Source organism: Theropithecus gelada, chromosome 10, assembly GCF_003255815.1.
Source record: "Theropithecus gelada isolate Dixy chromosome 10, Tgel_1.0, whole genome shotgun sequence".
In the NCBI taxonomy this organism is placed as follows: domain Eukaryota; kingdom Metazoa; phylum Chordata; class Mammalia; order Primates; family Cercopithecidae; genus Theropithecus; species Theropithecus gelada.
The window spans coordinates 8991634-9012109 of record NC_037678.1 but is presented as its reverse complement, the minus strand read 5'-3'; the positions used below and the strand labels follow the sequence as shown (position 1 = coordinate 9012109).

The 20476-nt window shown below is 55.1% G+C and overlaps 1 protein-coding gene across 2 annotated transcripts in view; it reads left to right on the top strand.

Annotated features, from left to right (window-relative positions):
- ACO2 (aconitase 2) overlaps window positions 1-19615 on the top strand; it is a 61348-nt gene extending 41733 nt beyond the window's left edge. For both annotated transcript variants that reach the window (XM_025398701.1, XM_025398702.1), the window contains 15 exons: window positions 1778-1870; window positions 5495-5653; window positions 5885-6035; window positions 7960-8064; window positions 8908-8999; window positions 10565-10670; window positions 13426-13583; window positions 13801-13874; window positions 14429-14540; window positions 15468-15590; window positions 15820-15975; window positions 16888-17079; window positions 17905-18037; window positions 18518-18639; window positions 19096-19615. In XM_025398701.1, the coding sequence (XP_025254486.1) occupies window positions 1778-1870; window positions 5495-5653; window positions 5885-6035; window positions 7960-8064; window positions 8908-8999; window positions 10565-10670; window positions 13426-13583; window positions 13801-13874; window positions 14429-14540; window positions 15468-15590; window positions 15820-15975; window positions 16888-17079; window positions 17905-18037; window positions 18518-18639; window positions 19096-19230 (1911 nt within the window). In that variant the 3' untranslated portion in view covers window positions 19231-19615. The remainder of the gene's footprint in view (window positions 1-1777; window positions 1871-5494; window positions 5654-5884; window positions 6036-7959; window positions 8065-8907; window positions 9000-10564; window positions 10671-13425; window positions 13584-13800; window positions 13875-14428; window positions 14541-15467; window positions 15591-15819; window positions 15976-16887; window positions 17080-17904; window positions 18038-18517; window positions 18640-19095) is intronic.
- The last annotated feature ends 861 nt before the right edge of the window (window positions 19616-20476 follow it).

Here is a 20476-nt window from a genome sequence, read left to right as displayed (position 1 = left end):
TAATTATTAATTGGAAAGAGACTGCTCTGGAAACCCACGTTCTTTGCCATTCTCTTATCTGGGGGAGCCCAGTGGGCTTTCAGAGGACGCACACTGGTCTGGAGTTTCAGTGAAGGGGTGTGTGGTTTGAGTGTATCTTGTCAAGGGTCTGAGGGCGCTGGCTGGGGTCCCTTCTCAGAAGCATGGCTCTCCCATGCCAGAGGCTGGCAGGTCCCATTTCCTAGTTCCCCCTTTGAGGCTCAGTAGAGTCCACTAGAGTCCCACCCTTTTGTCACTGGGGTCAGTCTCACTTGTCCAGGGACCTCCCATGTCTTCCAGATAAATCCTGGCCTCACATCTACCGTGCAGTGGGCCCTTCCCTGTCCCCCAAGGAAGCTTCCTTCGGATTACAGGCGGGATGGCTACAGCCCGTGTCATCATTTCCTTTTGCTGAAACCTCCTTTTCACAACAGTGGTCCATTCGACAGCCTTCCATTTGGGCCCATCAAACACATTAGCAAGAATTCAGCACTTCTGACAGCCGGACCCCAGTCCAGGGGGCTCGCTCAGGTGTTGCCTACGTCTGGGATCTCCAGCAAGTTATTTCAAAAAAAGCCTCGGGGGGGTTTGTTTTGGTTTGTTTTGTTTGTGAGACGAGTCTCGCTCTGTCGCCCAGGCTGGAGTGCAGTGGCGAGATCCCGGCTCACTGCAAGCTCCGCCTCCCAGGTTGATGTTATTCTCCTGCCTCAGCCTCCCGAGTAGCTGGGACTACAGGCACCCGCCACTACGCCCAGCTAGTTTTTTGTATTTTTTAGTAGAGACGGGGTTTCACTGTGTTAGCCAGGATGGTCTCGATCTCCTAACCTCGTGATCTGCCCGCCTCGGCCTCCCAGTGTGCTGGGATTACAGGCATGAGCCACCGCACCAGGCCTGTTTTGTTTTTTTGAGACAAGGTTTTGCCCTGTCACTCAGGCGGGAGTATAATGGTGCAATCTCAGCTCATTGCAGCCTTGAACTCCTGGGCTCAAGTGATCCTCCTGCCTTGGCCCCCAGGTAGCTGGGACCACAGGTGCACAGCTAATTTTTATTTATTTTATTTTTATTTTTATTTTTTGAGACAGAGTCTCGCTGTCTCCTAGGCTGGAATGCAATGGCACGATCTTGGCTTACTGCACCCTTTGTCTCCCAGGTTCAACCAATTCTCATGCCTCAGCCTCCCGAGTAATTGGAATTACAGGTGTGCGCTATCACGCCTGGCTAATTTTTGTATTTTTAGTAGAGAGAGGGTTTTGCCATGTTGCCCAGGCTGGTCATGAACTCCTGACCTCAAGTGATCTACCTGCCTCAGCCTCCCAAAGTGTTGGGATTACAGGCGTAAGCCACCATGCCCGGCCACTGCGCCTAGGCCAGGGCCTGCCTCTGCACTGTTGGCCTCGGCTGGGGACTTGAGTGCCACAGGGACTCTTGGCAATTATTTAGACCAGTCCCTTCTCCAGATAAGGAAACTGAGACCCAGACTAGGGCAGGGACTTGTTCCAGACCCACCACCCTGGCCAGGTGTCACAGAACTGGGGCTCCATCTCTGCTCCCCTGTCTTTCTCTCTGGCACTGCTAGTGGAAACTGGGCCAACATCCAAGCTCTTTGAAATTATTTTTAGAAGGTCTCTAAGAGAGGGCCTGTCTCCAGTGCCAGCATTTCAGTCAGAAGGGGGAGGCTAGTGGGGTGGGGAGGGCTTGGTGAGGGTCACGTGGACACAAACCATGTTGCTAACACCCGATTATTGATTTGTCTCAATAGGACATCAACCAGGAAGTTTATAATTTCCTGGCAACTGCAGGTGCCAAATATGGCGTGGGCTTCTGGAAGCCTGGATCTGGAATCATTCACCAGGTAAAGCTGGGCTCAGCCTGCCGTCCCAAGAGCCCAAGCCAGAGAGTATGTTCCAGGCCTATGGGGGCAGGGGGCTCGAGGCCCAGCGGGGCTGAGGGGAACTGGATGACATCTCCATCAGCTCTTATGGTCTTCCTCCTTTGTTTTGAAACTGATTTTCATTATGTCATTATACGTTCTCATTTTCTGGGTGAGAAGTTAAAATAATCCCTCCTAACCACCCAGGTAACCAGCATGTTAAGTGCGACATGTTTCTTTCCACATTGTCTTCTGGGCGTGTATTCAAGCATCTCTATTCCCGTAAACTCTCATACAGAACATGGTATTATTTTGTTTTTTTTCACAAGTGTCACCCCTTGTGGCATGCATCGCTGACATTTGATGAACCCATACTGTGTGTCAGGTACTAGGCTGAGCACTTGAAAGAAAGATATTCGCCATGCCCTGTGAGGTAGGTGCTTTTACTATCCACACCCTACAGAGGAGGCAGCTGAGGCACAGAGGGACAGCTAGCTGGCCAACTGTGGAGCCAGGACCTGTGGGCAGGAGGGCTGGCCTGGAGCAAGTGCCCCGTGCCACCGTGCTGCTCTGCCACCTTCCTCACCCCCAGAGCCCTTTCTGCTTCTGCACGTGGTGCTCTCCTCGGATTCGTTTTGGCTCCTTCATGGTGTTCTGTAGAGTGGAGGTACCATAGGTCATGTGGCCATGTCAGCCAGGGACTCTTCTGAGGTGTCCCAAGGATGGGTCTTCTTTTTTTTTTTTTTTTTTGAGATGGAGTCTGGCTCTGTCACCCAGGCTGGAGTGCAGTGGCCGGATCTCAGCTCACTGCAAGCCCCGCCTCCCGGGTTCACGCCATTCTCCTGCCTCAGCCTCCCGAGTAGCTGGGACTACAGGCACCCGCCACCTCGCCCGGCTAATTTTTTTTTGTATTTTAGTAGAGACGGGGTTTCACCGTGTTAGCCAGGATGGTCTCGATCTCCTGAACTCGTGATCCGCCCGTCTCGGCCTCCCAAAGTGCTGGGATTACAGGCTTGAGCCACCGCGCCCGGCCGGGTCTTCTTTTGGTGGACAGTTTCATCTCTGGAAGTGCAAGTGTGAACATGTATATCCTGGGGAGGTAGGTGCTTCCCTTTCTTCCAAGGGCACTGTTAAAGACCACTGACCTGGTTTGTGTTCATTTACATCCACCCTGTATGTATGAAACCTGCCTCTTCGCACCTTTGCAAAGTGACCCTTCCCCCCACCTCATCGCAGACCTCACTGTCCGGGCCTCCTCAGGGTGTGCTGAGCAGGCTGTAATCTGACCCCGCATGGGCCCCCAGCACTGCCCTGCTCTGAAACCAGAGCCAGCAGGGGATCACTCCTCTGCCCTACCCAACCGTCACTCTTGCCAGGAAGGGGCTACCTGGGAATGGCCATTCGCAGCGGCCTGTGGGGACTAGAAAGCCCTTCTCTGCAGCAGGGTTAGGGAGTCAGGCGGACCCAGCCTTGGCTTTCTGTTAGGAAGGGCGCTGCAATGCAGGTGTCTCCCTTTCTACCTCAGTACAAATGCCAGACCTTTATGGCAGCTCCTGGGCCAAAGTTTGGAACCGTGAGTGATGGCAGCTCACACCTGCCACCGGCTGGCTAAGTGTACAGCCTCATGTGTTTGTTTCTTTAAAAAGAAAATGCCCAGGGGCCATGGGAGTACTTTGCAGCTTTACTTTTCTTCCCGCCTTGATGTCACGTCATCAGCAGCCTCAGTCCACTAGGTCCAACCCAAACCTGAACCCCTTTCCCTCCGAGGAGTGCTCTGGCCCTGCTTGGCCCGCAGACCTTCCTCCACATCACAGCTTTCTGGTTCCTCTGTGGAGCCTCCCCGGCCCTTCCCGTGCCTGGCACAGTGGCTTCCAGTGGGATCCTCTGTGGGATCTCTTCACGTTATGTTCCCAGCATGTGCCAAGTGCTTTCTGCACTGGATCTTGTGCTCTGTGGGGACAGGGACTGTGGCTTACTTATTCCTCTCTAGCTCTGGGTTTGGGACCAGGTCAGTACAGAATAGGTCCTTAATGTACATGTGTGTTGTGTGGATGCACGGCTGAATTTCCAGGTGTAGTTCTAGGCATTAGTCCTTCTTCCCAGCCACAGACTGGGGAGCTCACTGTCACGGCCAGCGTCATTGTGACACTTTCTGCAGTCCTCATGTCTGCCTGACCTCTCCTCGGATGTGGACCACATGTGTCTACACCGTGTAGACACCCCGAATTCTGTGTGCCCAGCCTTCATGGATCCAGCTTTTACAACCTTGAGGCTCTTTAGGGATGTACTAGTCTTAAATCCTTGTACATGGCAGCAGCAGTTCTTCGCAGCCAGGTCTTCCCTCTGCATCCCCAAGAGACAAGACCCTTTGCACCTTAGAGTCTGCTGGGCAGATCTTGGCCTGAGGCAGAGGCCCTGGGGTTTCTGTAAGATGTCTGGGAGCACTGGTGGGTCCTGAGAGTTCACAGAGCCTCTCAGACCTCTCATCTTATGTGTTCTTCCCCACATCCATGGGTGGGGCACTAACTCCATCTGACAGATGAGCGGCAGAACCTCAGGTGAAGGCTTTTGCTGCAAAACAATAAATAAAAATGTCGCCTCGCCCAGGCACTATTCCATGCCTCATGGACAGGATCTCATCCAGTCATTAGTGATGCAATGATGTGAGCACGATTGTTAGCTAGTTTTTGATAGGGAAGCTGAGCTCGGAGAGGTGAAGTGACTTGTCCAAGGTCCCACAACAACTAGTACATGGTAGGGCCAGACCTCAGACCCCTGCACAGGATGCCTGGCTCAGGGCTTGCCCGGCAGTGTCCTGCAGCTTCAGGGGGCTGGTGCCTCAGAGGTGCCTGGGTGCCTGGGCCACACTCATTTGTTGACCCTATACCTCTGCTGCCTTTCTTATCAAATGTTTTGGGGGAAGTGCTCCCCCCAGCTGGGAGGAGCGCCTCAGTGAAGGGAGTACTGTGATATGGGACAGGTGGTGAGGCAGGGTGGCGTTGTCCCTTGAGCAAGTCACAGGGGTTCTCAGAGCCACCTCCAGATGCTGAAGTGGACGAGGCATCACCTATTCTTTGCAGTTGAGGAAAAATTAATAGCTTTGTGCACCCACTGGGGCCCCAGGACTTCTTCCTCAGGGATCTTGTGAGGCTGGAGTCAGCTCCTGGAAGAATCGCTCACCCCGATGAGAAGCCAGGTGGGGACTCTCCACACCCAGGATGAGGCCGGGCCTGGGCCCATCACAGAACAGTTTCTCTGGTTCTTGTCACATCCTGGGGTCATGGTGGTGTGGGTGTTTGGTTACTATGCTACAAATGAGGAAACTGAGGCATGGGGCAGCATTCAAAGGCCCAGGCCATATAGCAGGAACTATCGGAGCTACTCAAGAGCCCAGGCCACCTGTCTCCCAAGGCTCTGACTCTTCTTGGCCACCCTGGAGACCATCTGGATTAAACGGGGCTGCTTCCACCAGTCTATCCTGGGAGAGTGGCTGGGCGTGGTCGGGAGGCCCAGGGTCAATGGGGCCGTTTTGTAGACCCCTTTTGGGCCCCATCTCCATTCTCGGCTGAGGGCTTCTAAATATTAACATCTTGGATTATTTTTCAGATTATTCTGGAAAACTATGCATACCCTGGGGTTCTTCTGATTGGCACTGACTCCCACACCCCCAATGGTGGCGGCCTGGGGGGCATCTGCATTGGAGTTGGGGGTGCCGATGCTGTGGATGTCATGGCTGGGATCCCCTGGGAGCTGAAGTGTCCCAAGGTGAGGGTGGGGAGGGACTCATTCTGGGCTGGATTCGGGGCGGTGGTTGGTGGGGATGAACAGGAGACGATGGGACCGAGGAGGAAAAAGGGAACAAGTCAAACTCGAATCTTCTGGGAGGGAGGCAGAGACCAGTAAGCAGCAATGGGAATGGCATCGGGCCCATCCTGACTTTGTGGCTGGCACAGGCACACAGGGCCTCTGACAGCCGCCTCACCCCCTCCTGTCCAGGTGATTGGCGTGAAGCTGACAGGCTCCCTTTCTGGTTGGACCTCACCCAAAGATGTGATCCTGAAGGTGGCAGGCATCCTCACGGTGAAAGGTGGCACAGGTGCAATCATGGAATACCACGGGCCTGGTGTAGACTCCATCTCCTGCACTGGTGAGGAAGGCGGCCAGGCGATGTGGCCCCTACCCTGTGCTGGGCCTCATGGGTCCCCAGTTGGGAGTAGAAGCAATGAATGGCTTTCCCTTGAGAATCTGTCTCTTCCGTCTGGGGACTTGGAATAGACAGAGGTAGAAGGAAAATTGGAGACAGCATTAGAGATTGTCTAGTCCACACCCTCATTAAACAGATGAAGAGACTGAGACCCCCGTCAAGGCTGCCAGTAACTTCCTGTGGCCACACACAGTTAGGAACCAAGTCAGCTTCTGCGACTGGGCCCAGGCCATAGCACTAGGCCACCTTGGGTGATCTAGACGAGTCCAGAGAGGACAGAGGCAGTGGTGGGAATGGGCAGAGCCAGGGCTTCATTCATGAAGCAGCTGCAGGCCCACATTCTCCCTTGGCTGAAGTTTGAGCCTCACACACCTCCCTTGGATTAGAGATTGGTGCCTGTCAGCCTCCAAGACCAGGTGGGAGCCGGCTGCTCCCTGCCTGTCAGTCCTGGTGACCTGGCCTTGATGCCTGGCCCTCAGAAATCCAGGGAGACTTGCAACAGTCCAGACTTCCCAGCTGCCTGCCTGGGCTCCCTGGCAGCCCTGCAGAACTCTGGTTCCCCTGCAGTGGTGGGCTCGCTCCCGCCACGGGACTGCTCAGCCGGGAAGTTGGTAACAGGCCCCTACCTCCGTCCTAATGGCTCGTGAGGCAGGGGGCCTGGTAGCAGCTGGGGTACCTGTGAGCCCCACCAGTTCTGTGACGCTTTGTGGTCCAGACAGTGTGTATCATTTCAGTTTTGTTTTTGTTTTTGTTTTTTGGGACGGAGTCTCACTCTGTCGCCCAGGCTGGAATGCAGTGGTACAATCTCGGCTCACTGCAATCTCTACCTCCCGGGTTCAAGCGATTCTCTAGTCTCAGCCTCCTGAGTAGCTGGGATTACAGGCGTGTACCATGATGCCCAGCTAATTTTTTTGTATTGTTTTGTTTTGTTTTGAGCCGGAGTCTTGCTGTGTCACCAGGCTGGAGTGCAGTGGCGCGATCTCGGCTCACTGCAACCTCCGCCTCCCAGGTTCAAGCGATTCTCCTGCCTCAGCCTCCGAAGTAGCTGGGACTACAGGTGCATGCCGCCACACCCTGCTAATTTTTGTATTTTTAGTAGAGACGAGGTTTCACCATGTTGGCTAGGATGGTCTCGATCTCTTGACCTCGTGATCTGCCCACCTTGGCCTCCCAAAGTGCTGGGATTACAGATGTGAGCCACCTCGCCCAGCCTGTTTTTTTTTTTTTGTTGTTGTTGTTGTTTGTTTTTTGTTTTTAGAAGAGACGGGGTTTCACCATGTTGGCCAGGCTGGTCTCAAACTCCTGACCTCAGGTGATCCGTCCGCCTCGGCCTCCATCACTGGAAAACTTGAGACACAGAAAAATGTCTCCAGCATGGTGTGGCTGAAGGAGGGCGGGCCACCAGGCAGACAGACCGAGACCCGAATGCCAGCATCTTCCTTTATGTGCTTTATGGCATGACCTTGAATCTCTCTGAGCCAGTTCCTCCCCTGCCAAAAAGAATAGCAACTGGGCAGTGTCTGGCCAGGTCAGCCTTCAGTACGTGGTGTCTGTTTGGTCTATTGAGCGACAGGCCCCAAACTTGTAGCTCAGTGTGTGGGGGCTGAATCTTCACCTGAGTCCTCTTCACTCTACCCAGCAGCCGTCCTGAGCTGGGGCCCTGAGCTCTGGTCCCCATGGCCTCCCCTCACTGGCCCAGGTTTTTACCCAGGGCCTCAAGGAATGAGTCGGCCCGCTATCACCACATCTCTCTCAGTGGGGAGAAGTGATGCAGCTCCCTGGTGTGAAGATGCAGGTGGCCGTGTAGCAGGTGCATGGGACCGTGGCCTGACCACCAGCCAATGCCCAGAGCTCTTTTGCTCCACAGGCATGGCGACAATCTGCAACATGGGCGCAGAAATTGGGGCCACCACTTCCGTGTTCCCTTACAACCACCGGATGAAGAAGTACCTGAGCAAGACTGGCCGGGCAGGTGAGCTGACGGGGGCAGGCCCGTGTGGGTGGGACAGTCACATGCCTGCTCCTCCCCAAGACAGAGCTACGCCTTTCCCTGTAGGGCAGGGGCCCTTAACCCAGTGTCTCCAGACAGGCGTCTGAGGCTCTGAGAAAGCCCTGAAGAGGTGCGATATGTTTCTGAGTGTCTGGAGCTCTCTCCAGCTTCTAAAGGGCCTGGTGTCTGAGTTGAGTTCAAGATAGCCCCACCTCAGAATGGGAATTTCATTTTCCCTGGAAGGTGGCTGAATGCCCGCCCTTCTGGGGCTGGTCCCTGCTGTCCACTACAGGAAGCTGCGGAAATGACAGGGATCACTTCTGTTGATAATTCCTGACCTAACGGGAACATCTGGAAGGAGAACCACCTTCCCAGCCTCCCCTGACAACTTCCTGAGGCTCTAGCTTGGCTTCTTTGGAGCTCAGAGGGCACTGGCACCTGTGAAGGGTGGTGCGTGGGGGGAGTGAACGAGGAGCCAGAGACCAGGGCCCATGGGGAGAGCCGTAAGCACGTGGAATCCTTGGAAGGCCCTTCCCTTTCCTTAATGAGTGACTGCTTCTTCAAAATCCAGCTCTTCACTTCTAGGACACCCTCCCCGGCTCTGAACCTTCGCTGCTGCTCCTCCTCTGTGTCACCGTGTCCCTGACAGCTCTTGCACTAGGGTGTGAGCTCTGTAAGGGCAGGGACAAGCAGCCTTGCTTTTCTTCATTGGCCTAGTCAGCGCCCAGGGCCTGGTGTGTGGCAGGTGTTCAGGTGGGTGGTGAGTGAACGCTCAAGAACAGTTTCTGTTTCACGTGCTCCATCCCCGTCCCTTGTTGATTTCAGACATTGCCAATCTAGCTGATGAATTCAAGGATCACCTGGTGCCTGACCCTGGCTGCCATTATGACCAACTAATTGAAGTTAACCTCAGTGAGGTGAGGAGACAATTGGGTTCAAGAAGTTTCTTAGAGTAGGGGGGAGCATGGCGGGTCCTGCCTAAATACTGAGGGCTGGGTGGTGGTTCACACCTGTAATCCCAGCACTTTGGGAGGCCAAGGCACGTGGGTCAGTTGAGGTCAGCAGTTCCAGAACAGCCTGTCCAACATGGTGAAACCCTGTCTCTACTAAAAAACAAAAAAAATACAAAAATTAGCTGGGCGTAGTGCCATGTGCCTGTAATCCCAGCTATTCAGGAGGCTGAGGCAGGAGAATCACTTGAACCCGGGACACAGAGGTTGCAGTCAGCTGAGATCGCACCACTGCACTCCAGCCTGGGTGACAGAGCGACACTGTCTCAAAAAAAAAAAGCAAGTCACCTCAGTGACTCGTGGGTCCCTGGGTGCCCAGTGTTCCTGCAAACTGCTTCCTGAAGCAGGCTGGAGTGAGGGGTGGGGAGGGGGAGACACAGCCACGGGGAGAGCAGAGCTAGTTCTGGCTGCTGAACCAGAAGCGAATGTCAGTTTGCCACCAGCTCAGCTTTAGCAGAAGCCAAGGTTTCACCCTGAAGGGTTTTTGTTTTCTGAGTTCAGAGGCACCCTGAGACCCACAGATCAGAGCACGTGTTTGCAGAGCCAGAGGAAGGGCAGGCCGGAGGATCCCGTCTGCAGGAGTTCACACCTCGGCTCTGCCACTTAAGTTTCGTGGCCTCGGTCACACATGTGGCCTCTGTGGGCCCCTTGCCCCATCACATGTGGAACCTGCAACAGTCGTGAGGATTGAATGAATTCACGTAACTAACACTGATGGAGGTTTACTGCATGCTGGGCACGCAGCTGAGTGCCTCGCATTTACTGATGATTATGACATGTAAAGCATCTGGCCTTAAGTCCGTTTTTGTCATAAGATTTCAAAAGCGGCCAGGCAAGGTGACTCACGCCTGTAATCCCAGCACTTTGGGAGGCCGAGGTGTGTGGACCACGAGGTCAGGAGATTGAGACCCTCCTGGCAAACACGATGAAACCCTGTCTCTACTAAAAAAAATACAAAAAAAATTAGCCAGGTGTGCTGGCAGGCACCTGTAATCCCAGCTACTCGGGACGCTGAGGCAGGAGAATGGTGTAAACCCGGGAGGTAGAGGCTGCAGTGAGCCGAGATCGCACACTGCACTCCAGCCTGGGCGACAGAGTGAGACTCCGTCTCAAAAAAAAAAAGATTCCAAAAGCAACATTGAATGGGAGATAATGAACTTAGGAAGACGACAGCCTTGATTCATTCCATTCCTCTGCTGTCTCCTAGCTGTGTGACCTTGAGCACAGCATGTCACTTCTGAGCTTCAGGTCCTTTATCTGCAGAGCAGAGCTGAGCCCAGCCTTGCAGGGCTGGAGGGAGCCCAGGAACGAGTGTGTGCAGACCCAACTGCTCAGGTCTTCCCTGTGATGAGGTTTCAGTCAAGAGAAAGTCGTTGGCCTCTCTGTGGGGACGTGGTGAAGCAGTGAAAGAGGCTGGCCCCGCTTCAAGCTTTCTTCCCTCCTCTCTTTTCCTTGCATGTTTGTTTCTTCAGCTGAAGCCACACATCAATGGGCCCTTCACCCCTGACCTGGCTCACCCTGTGGCAGAAGTGGGCAAGGTGGCAGAGAAGGAAGGATGGCCTCTGGACATCCGAGTGGGTAAGCACCCTCCACCCCATCTGTTTAGCAGGTCTCAGGGCCAGTGGCTCTGCCCAGAGCTGTAGACAATCACCTATGCCTACTGTGTGGCACTTGCTAAGGTGGGCAGTTTCTGAGATGGGTTTAGTATTGAGAAATTATTTTTTCGGCCAGGGGTAGTGGCTCATGCTTGAAATCCCAGCATTTCGGGAGGCCAAGGCAGGTGGATTACTTGAGTCTAGGAGTTCAAGACCAGCCTGGGCAACATGGAAAAACCCTGTCTCTTAGAAGAAAATGCAAAAATTGGCCGGGCACGGTGGCTCACACCTGTAATCCCAGCACTTTGGGAGGCCGAGGCGGGTGGATCAAGAGGTCAGGAGATTGACAGCATCCTGGCTAAAACACGGTGAAACCCCATCTCTACTAAAAATGCAAAAAATTAGCTGGGGGTGGTGGCACATACCTGTAGTCCCAGCCACTTGGGAGGCTGAGGCAGGAGAATCGCTTGAACCTGGGAGGCAGAATTTGCAATGAGCTGAGATCGTACCACTGCATTCCGGCCTGGGCAACAGAGCGAGACTCCGTATTAAAAAAAAAAAAAAAAAGAAAGAAAGAAAGAAAATTGGCCCAGTGTGGAGTCGCATGCCTATAGTTCAAGGTACTCAGGAGGCAAAGGTGGGAGGATCACTTGAGTCCTGGAGGTCCAGGCTGTAGTGAGCCGAGATGGTACCACTGCATTCCAGCCTGGGCAATAGAGCCAGACTCAAAACTCCAGACTCAGGCAACAGAGCCTGTCTCCAAAAAAAAAAAAGAAAAAAGAAAAGTTATTTTTTTTGGCAGAAAAGAAAAATATGTTTATTGTAGAGAATATTCACAATCAAGAGGAATTTTTAAAACTCCTAATCTCAACCCCCAGCCAGGAGCAAGCTCTTAGGAGCTCTTGGAGAGGTGTGCTGTGTTTCTGTGTATTATGTGCATAGATTTCTCTGTTTTACATTTTACATCACCCTTGCTGCTTCATGTGACTTTTCATGCTTTACACATGCAGACACCCTGGCATGCCAGTCACTGGCATCTGCTGCTGCTGGGTACAGTGTGGCTGTGAAGCGCATGGAGCCTGGAGCCAGATGGCCTGGGCTTGAATCCTGGCTCTGCCACCTAATAGCTGAGTGACCCTGAGCAAACTTCTTCACTGTCAGTGTGTGGGTCCCCATGTGTTAAACAGGAGTCGTGATCGTACTGACACCTTGAAGGTGGTGTTGGGCCTATTGCTGCTATCACCAGTGAAAAAAATAAATAAAAAATACAGTTGTCGCTGAGCGCGGTGGCTCATGCCTGTAATCCCACCACTTTGGGAGGCCGAGGCAGGTGGATCATGACGTCAGGAAATCAAGACCATCCTGGCTAACACGGTGAAACCCCATCTCTACTAAAAATACAAAAAATTAGCCAGGCATGTTGGCGGGTGCCTGTAGTCCCAGCTGCTGGGGAGGCTGAGGCAGGAGAATGGCGTGAACCCAGGAGGTGGAGCTTGCAGTGAGCCAACATCGCGCCACTGCACTCCAGCCTGGGCGACAGAGCAAGACTCCGTCTCAAGGAAAAAAAAAAAAAGGGAAAGTAAATTACTGAATTAATAAAAGAAACTATCCTGGCTGGTTGCATTGGCTTTCCCCTGTAATCCCAACACTTTTTGGTGGTGGTGGGTTTTTTGTTGTTGTTGTTGTTGTTTTTTGAGACAGAGTCTTGCTCTGTCACCCAGGCTGGAGTACAGGTGGTGTGATCTCGGCTCACTGCAGCCTCTGCCTCCCAGGTTTAAGCAATCCTCCTGCCTCAGCCTTTCGTGTAGCTGAGATTACAGGTGCCTGCTACCACTCCTGGCTAATTTTTGTATTTTTAGTAGAGATGGGGTTTCACCATGTTGGCCAGGCTAGTCTGGAACTCCTGACCTGAAGTGATCCACCTGCCTTGGCCTCTCAAAGTTCTGGGATTACAGGCATGAGCCATTGCGCCCGGCCAATCCCAACATTTTGAGAGGCTGAGGCAGGAGGATCATTTGATCCCAGGAGTTCAAGACGAGCCGTGGCAACATGGTTGAGACTTCGTCTCTACAAAAAAAAATATTTTAATTAGCCAGGTGTGGTGTTACTCACCTGTGGGTCCCAGCTACTCAGGAGATTGAGGCAGGAGGAGTTGCTTGAGCCCCAGGAGTTAGAGACTGCAGTAAGTAAGCCGTGACTGCGCCCTTGCACTCCAGCCTGGGTGACAGAGCAAGACCCTGTCTCAAAAAAAAAAAAAGAAAGAAACTGTACACACAATGCGATGTTACTCAGTTTTTATAGACTTTAAAAAGAACTCTTATCGCCCTAATTATAAAACAATCTTTAAAACCCAGAAAATGCTAGAAAGTATAAAAGAAGAAAATTAGCATCTCCTCTCAGCACCAGCCCATCAAGGATGGCTGTTCATATGTTCATATGAGCCCTCTGACGCGCCTACACATGTACATGATACTGCTGTAAAAGGGGTCATAGTACTAATGTGTTCAGTGTCATGGCCAATGACTGCACTGTCTTTCTTCAAATCATGCCAAGTAATGAGTAGCCTGTCCTTTATTGCTGGGTATTTCTGTTGCTTCCAACTGGTCTCTGTTAAAAAGTCTCTGGCCCAGCCCAGATGGTGAACTCTTTTGGCCAAGTCTGGATAATTTGAGGTCAGGTGGAGACCTCTGCTCACAGTCTCCTCCTGACCCTTAACCCCACCACCCACAATGCACCAGGTCTAATTGGTAGCTGCACCAATTCAAGCTATGAAGATATGGGGCGCTCAGCAGCTGTGGCCAAGCAGGCACTGGCCCATGGCCTCAAGTGCAAGTCCCAGTTCACCATCACTCCAGGTTCCGAGCAGATCCGCGCCACCATTGAGCGGGACGGCTATGTGAGTGCCCATATCCCCCTGCCTATCTCCCTGACTCCATGCTGAGTAATGCCTCCAGGTGGCACAAGCCCACAGGTGTGTTGGGCCGGGGCTGGTGCAGGTCCCAGTGGCTGCCCTGGGGTTCCAGTATAGCACTTCATCCTGCAGCCACCAAATCACCCCTTCCCATCAGACTCTTACCTGCCCTTGACATTCTGTCTTCCTCTTTCCCTGGCAGGCACAGATCTTGAGGGATCTGGGCGGCATTGTCCTGGCCAATGCTTGTGGCCCCTGCATTGGCCAGTGGGACAGGTAAGAGGCACATCTTTTGACAGGACAGCCCCTTGTGCACAGGGTATGGAGCCCCAGAAGTTGGAGGAGGAATTATTGGGATTAAGAGAAGAGACTCCAGCCAAGATCTATAGCTCCAGCCCATTAGAAACCTCTGGCAGACATGCCTGGAAAGTGGGGCTGGGTGAGGAAGAGCCCTGCAGAGGCACTGGGGGGCCACTTGGCTAAAGCCTGGGCTGGCAGGAGGAAGCCAGCGCGGCCTTACCCTAACGGACACAGCAGAAACTCTGATGGAGCCGTTTGAGAGGAGGCAGTGGCTCCAGGTCAGGAAACTCAGGCCTTGACCGAAGCCTTGCCTCTGCCTTACATGTGGTTGCAGGCTGGGCCCAGCGATCCTGAGGTTCCTTTCTGCTCTGCGTGTGGCCCAGGGAGGAGGCAGCCCTGGCAGGGCATCTCCATTTTCCCTCGGTAGGAGCTAGGCTGGGCTGCGCTGCAGGAACCCAGCTTACCTGTTCTCGGCACAGGCCAGGTGACAAGGCCAGATATCCCTAACCCTGTTCCCTCTGACCTGGCAGGAAGGACATCAAGAAGGGGGAGAAGAACACAATCGTCACCTCCTACAACAGGAACTTCACGGGTCGCAATGACGCGAACCCCGAGACCCATGCCTTCGTCACATCCCCAGAGGTGAGATCGCCCAGCTGCGCATGAGCCTGGGACGGCCTCTGGGGGCTCCTGGCGGGTCAGAGGAGGAGGCAGGAGGAGATGGGGACTGGGGTCAGGGTTGACATCGCAGGGCAGGGGTCATCCAGGTGGAGCCAGGAGCCACAGGTCTTCCCAGCCCCAGGCGCATGCTTGGTGCTTCCTGCCTGGGGCTCCCTGGGTCGTGGGATTATGAGATATTTATTTAGTGGTTTGTGCTTATGAGCATGGAATTTGGAATCTCACTCACTGCCTAGGACACATCCCAGCCCTGCCTCTAACTCGCTGTATGAGCCTGGCCAAGTCACCTACCTTCTCTGTGTCCCCATAATCCTTGGGATTACCTGGGAAAGTGTGTGGGACACATGCAGTTTCCGACTCCAGGTGGGAGTTCCACAAACTCGAGGCCTTGCCATTGTTCCCGTGGCCAGAACCAGCCTTGCTCTTGGCGGTATTCGGCCCTGGCCGTGACTGGCACATGGCCAGGCTCTCTTGACTTGGTTGTTTACCTGCGTGTTCTACAAATACTTCTTGCTAAATGGATGGAAGAATGGCCCCTTCCATGTTTTTAGCGTCCTCCGCACTGAGGGGCTTTGCATCACAGCGGCACTTCTGCGCCAGGCGCCTGCTCCCTCCAGGACAGCTGTGAGGACAGAGGACAGCACTGCCGGCCTGGCCCTGCCAGGATGGGCGAGGCCGCACTGCCCTTGGCTTCCTGAGTCCTCTGCAGTCCCAAGGCCCTGTGGTCCCAAAGATCGTCCTGCAGCTCTGGCCTCTGAGGAACACAGGGGTCTGGGGAGAACATGGAAATTTCCTGGGTTCCTGCTTCAGTTTTGGTCTAGGCTTCTGGTGGGTGCAGGAGACAGGAGTGTCGACTGTTGCTGACCAACATACTGGCCACCTCCATTTCAGATTGTCACAGCCCTGGCCATTGCGGGAACCCTCAAGTTCAACCCCGAGACCGACTACCTGACGGGCACGGATGGCAAGAAGTTCAAGCTGGAGGCTCCGGATGCAGATGAGCTTCCCAAAGCGGTGAGCGCCCGTGCCCCCTGGGGGCTCTGCTGGTTGCTGTGTGGCCACAGCACTTCCTTCTCAACCTCACAGCACCTCCTGTGCAGGCAGGGAGGGCGCTGCTAGTGAGAAGGGAGCAGCTCTGTTCCCTGGGAAGGGAGGTGGGGCCCGGGGAAACTTGCCTTCTGAGAGTCTGTCCTTGTGGGAACTGAGGACTCAGCACCCCACACATCCCCATCCCCTGCTGCAGGAGTTTGACCCAGGGCAGGACACCTACCAGCACCCCCCCAAGGACAGCAGCGGGCAGCACGTGGACGTGAGCCCCACCAGCCAGCGCCTGCAGCTCCTGGAGCCTTTTGACAAGTGGGATGGCAAGGACCTGGAGGACCTGCAGATCCTCATCAAGGTCAGCAGCACGGGGATGGCATGACAGCCCCACCCTGCCAGGGCCCCCCGTCCCCTGAGCATCGGGAAGGGCCATGAACCTGGAGGAAGTGAGCAAATAGTCAAGTCGCAGGTGGGAGATGAAAGGGAGGTTTGGCTGCAGAGCAGAGAGGGTATCGCAGTCCAGCGTTCCCCTTCTCTGTGGCCCTGAACTGGGCAGAGCTAGATCTGACCAGCCTCCATCTGGGGCCCTCAGCCATCCGGCAGCCGCTGATCAGAGCCACCTCCAGCGGGTGTGGACAGGTAAGTACAGCTTAGGCTGGGCTGGGACGGTGTGTGTGATTGCACAGCAGGCTCCACACCTGGCATGTCCACACAGGCTCTGGAAGCTATGGATGACTCCTGCCCCCACAGTTGCACACCCGTGGATATGGGATGGCCTGTGTTTGGCACCAACCAAAAACAAGCCTTTTTGGTGTGGCCAGAGGCCTCCAATCTGTGTCAGATATTAATTTATGCTGTTTATTAAGGGGTCTCCAGGCACCCCTATGACAGAAAAGACTAATCAGTCATCAGCCAGGACCCAGGCATGTCCCAGGCTCCTGTGTCCGGCATGAGGTCGGTGGCTGATCTTGCAGCCAAGGCCTGAAGGGTGAGCGAACATTGACCTGTCCCCACTTTGGGTGACCTGCCCCATAAGGGAGACTGAGCAGCCAGAGGCCTTTGAGAGGATGAGTGATGGGCTGGCCGGAGCCCATGTGGCCTGAGGGTGGAAGCACCAGGACCACAGAACACGTATCTAAAACCTTGCCTGCCTCTCACTCCTCTGTCACCCGTCCTGGGCCCCAGAGCCTGCTGCCTGCCTCTGGAGGGCTTGTCATCCACCCCTCCAGGGCCATGCCTTGACCTCTGTCCTCTCTACTCACCACCCAAGGTCAAAGGGAAGTGTACCACTGACCACATCTCGGCTGCTGGCCCCTGGCTGAAGTTCCGTGGGCACTTGGACAACATCTCCAACAACCTGCTCATTGGTGCCATCAACATTGAAAATGGCAAGGCCAACTCCGTGCGCAATGCCGTCACTCAGGAGTTTGGCCCCGTCCCTGACACTGCCCGCTACTACAAGGTGGGTCAGAGTTGATGGGGGTGGGCAGTGCCAGTCGCCACTCCTGAAGGGGCCCGGAAGGCAGGTGCAGGGAGGACATTAGGGGAATGGAAACTAGGAAGGAGGCCGGCTGAGCCCAGAGGGGACTGCTGTGGAAGGAAGGAGAGGCCTGCGGCCCCTCCCTGTGGCTGAGAGGGCATGAGGCCCAGGTCCGGTGGTACAGCCGAGTCCCTGCACCAGGAGGAGTTAGTGAGAGCAGCGCTCAGGAGATATCTGGCCCTAGACCAAGACGAGGAAGGGGGCCGGCTCGGGAAGTCAGAGGCCAACAGGCTCAGAGAGGGGGCTACATGGGGCCTCCCAGTGAGCAGGCAGAGAGGTCTGAGGCCAGTGCCAGGGTCTGAGGTGACTGGACTTGTTCTGCTTTGAGAAACAGACGGAACAAGTCCTGGCCCAGCTGGGTGAGGGGACTCTGGCACCCCCTGGTGGCTGGATGGAGCAGAGGGTGCTCCCAGGAAGGGGGCACCTTGAGCTTCACAGATGCATCTTGGGTGGGGCCCCGGAGGCCGTCCCTGTCTCACCCCCACCTCCCTCCCCACACACTTGCCTCCCTGCCAAGCACCAATGGGTGGGTTCTGTCTTCTGTGCCACTGCAGACAGCCAGGCGCCTCCGTCCCCTCGGGGCCTCGTTTGGGTCTCATTCACCCAGGCTTCACTTGCCCTTAGGCAGCAGGTGAGGAAGGGCCCTTCCAGCCCCTTTACCGGGAGCCTCATGATGCCCAGGCGCCAGGTGGGTGAGGTCAGGCAGGTGGGGACTGCCTTGTAACCTCACCCCCGCTTGCCTGACAGAAACATGGCATCAGGTGGGTGGTGATCGGAGACGAGAACTACGGCGAGGGCTCGAGCCGGGAGCATGCAGCTCTGGAGCCCCGCCACCTTGGGGCCCGGGCCATCATCACCAAGAGTTTTGCCAGGATCCACGGTGAGCTGGAGTCTGCACCCGGGCCATCTTCATCCCATCCCTAGTGACCAAGGTCACTCGCCCTGCCTGTGGCTGAGTTGGGCCTGATTCTAGGCTATCTCCACTGCAGCCCACAGGCCCGTCAGCCTCTCGCCCCTTCTTAGGCTCATACAATGCACATCTGATGCTCAGCTTCCTGGCTTCCCGCAGGCCCTGCTTCCAGGCTTGTAGATCTGAGCCACTGAGATCCAGGGCACGTGCCAGAGGGTTCTTTTTGATCATGAATGTGCAGCAGGAAGGCCTCGCAGACCTCAGCACCAGCGCACACTTGCTTGGGGCGCCCCTAATGAAAGGGAGCAGACCTGGGCCCTGTAGTCAATGCCCGGGCATTGTCCCAGGCAGCAGGATTGGGGCAACTCCCAGAGCCCCAGATGGGTTCAGAAAATGAAGCTCTCCAGGCTGGTCAGGCCCCCTGATGACCGAATGCCACCTGCCTTCCAGAGACCAACCTGAAGAAACAGGGCCTGCTGCCCCTGACTTTCGCGGACCCAGCCGACTACAACAAGATTCACCCTGTGGACAAGCTGACCATTCAAGGCCTAAAGGACTTCACCCCTGGCAAGGTTAGGAGGCCGGATCCCCCTGAGGGGGTGGGGTGAGGGGCAGCCACCTTGTTTCCCCTCCTGCACTGGCCCCAGGGTAGCTTCTCCCAGGAGGCTTCATTCCAGCCGGAAAGACCCCCAGTTCTCCAGGTGGCCCCACAGAGAAAGGGAAGCGCCTTCCCAGAGTTGGGGGTTGGGGTCAGCCCAGGGCCCTCCCACCTCCTCAACCTCCCTTTACTCACCAGGACTTGACACTCAGGGGACAGCCCACCCACTGCAGGACCCTCTGGGCCCCAGGAATCCCCTGTAGGTGCCATCTGGGTCTAACCTGGGCCATGAGGCACAGACTGGCCTAGGATTTGGTTTGCCTGCTGACCTCCTAGGTCCCCAGGCAGTGCCCGGCCTCCCTGACCCCCCTGCAGGACCAAGGGCACGTAGTACCCACCACTTCCACCCACACCCACCTTCTCCTTGCAGCCCCTGAAGTGCATCATCAAGCACCCCAACGGGACCCAGGAGACCATCCTCCTGAACCACACCTTCAACGAGACGCAGATCGAGTGGTTCCGCGCCGGCAGTGCCCTCAACAGAATGAAGGAGCTGCAGCAGTGAGGGCAATGCCTCCCCGCCCCCCGCCCCGCCCCAGCGCTGGCGTCAAGTTCAGCCCCACGTGCGCCATCAGCGGATCCGATGCATCCAGTCATGGCTTCTTATTCCAAGATGGTGTGACCAGACATGCTTCCTGCTCCCTGCTCAGCCCACGGAGTGACTGTGGTTGTGGTGGGGGGGTTCTTAAAATAACTTTTTAGGCCCTGTCTTCCTATTTTTAGTTTGGTTCAGATCTTAAGCAGATCCATGCAACTGTATTTATTTTTGATGACAACACTCCCATCTAAAGTTTTTCTCCTGCCTGATCATTTTGTTGGCTGAAGGATTCTAGAGAACCTTTTGTTCTTGCAAGGAAAACAAGAATCCAAAACCAGTGACTGTTCTATGAGTGAGTGATTGGTGTCTGTGCCGTTTGTTATCAGCTTCAGGGTCCAGGAAGGGTCTTTTCAGTCAAGGTCAGTGGAGGCCCGACAGCCACAGCCACAGTTGGATCCATCACTGCGGTGAAGGAGACCTGAGGTGTGGCAGAAATGTTCTCCTGTCACCTCCCACCCCACCCCACCTGCAGAGCAGCCCTGCCCCCCATGTTCCTGTAGCTTCCCTGCTGGGCCAGAATTGAGTCTCCCAGAGAGTGGCCTTCACTCTCCATCTTCCCTGGGCACTGATATGCCAGGCATGGCCTCATGTAGCCCTCTAAACACTGAGGGTGGGCACAATAGCAGATGAGACCATCTGGAAAGGGAGTGGCATCCGCTGACACCACCAGCCAGCACCTCCACACTTGGGGGTCCTGTGAGAGCCGAAGAGGCCAGGGCAGGAGGCAGGTTCCATGGAGGCCCCATCACCAGGACAAAACTTACTGTAAGGCAAGCGTCCTGGTGTGGGCAGAGGGGCAGGAGGAACCCTGCGAGGCCATGCTGCTGAAGAAACGCTGTGGGCCCAGAGCTGGGGTGTTACCAGCAGTCCCACAAGGTGCTCATGGCAATAGCTGAGATCTGAGGGACAGGTGGTCCCAGGTTTGCTGCTGTCTTGTGTCATGAATTTTGGGTAGGGGGTACCAGCAAAGCCCAGAGCCTCCACTGTTTTGATCAGGAACTGGTCTCCTAGAGCTCAGGGGCTACACCTTTTTCCACAAGCTGGTGGGAAGGTGCCTCCCCTTCATGCCCACTCAATTCCAACTGGCAGCTTCCAGTGCCCAAAGCAGCCACCCCAGGCAAGCCAGCCTTACTCCCTATGTACTTTATGGCTC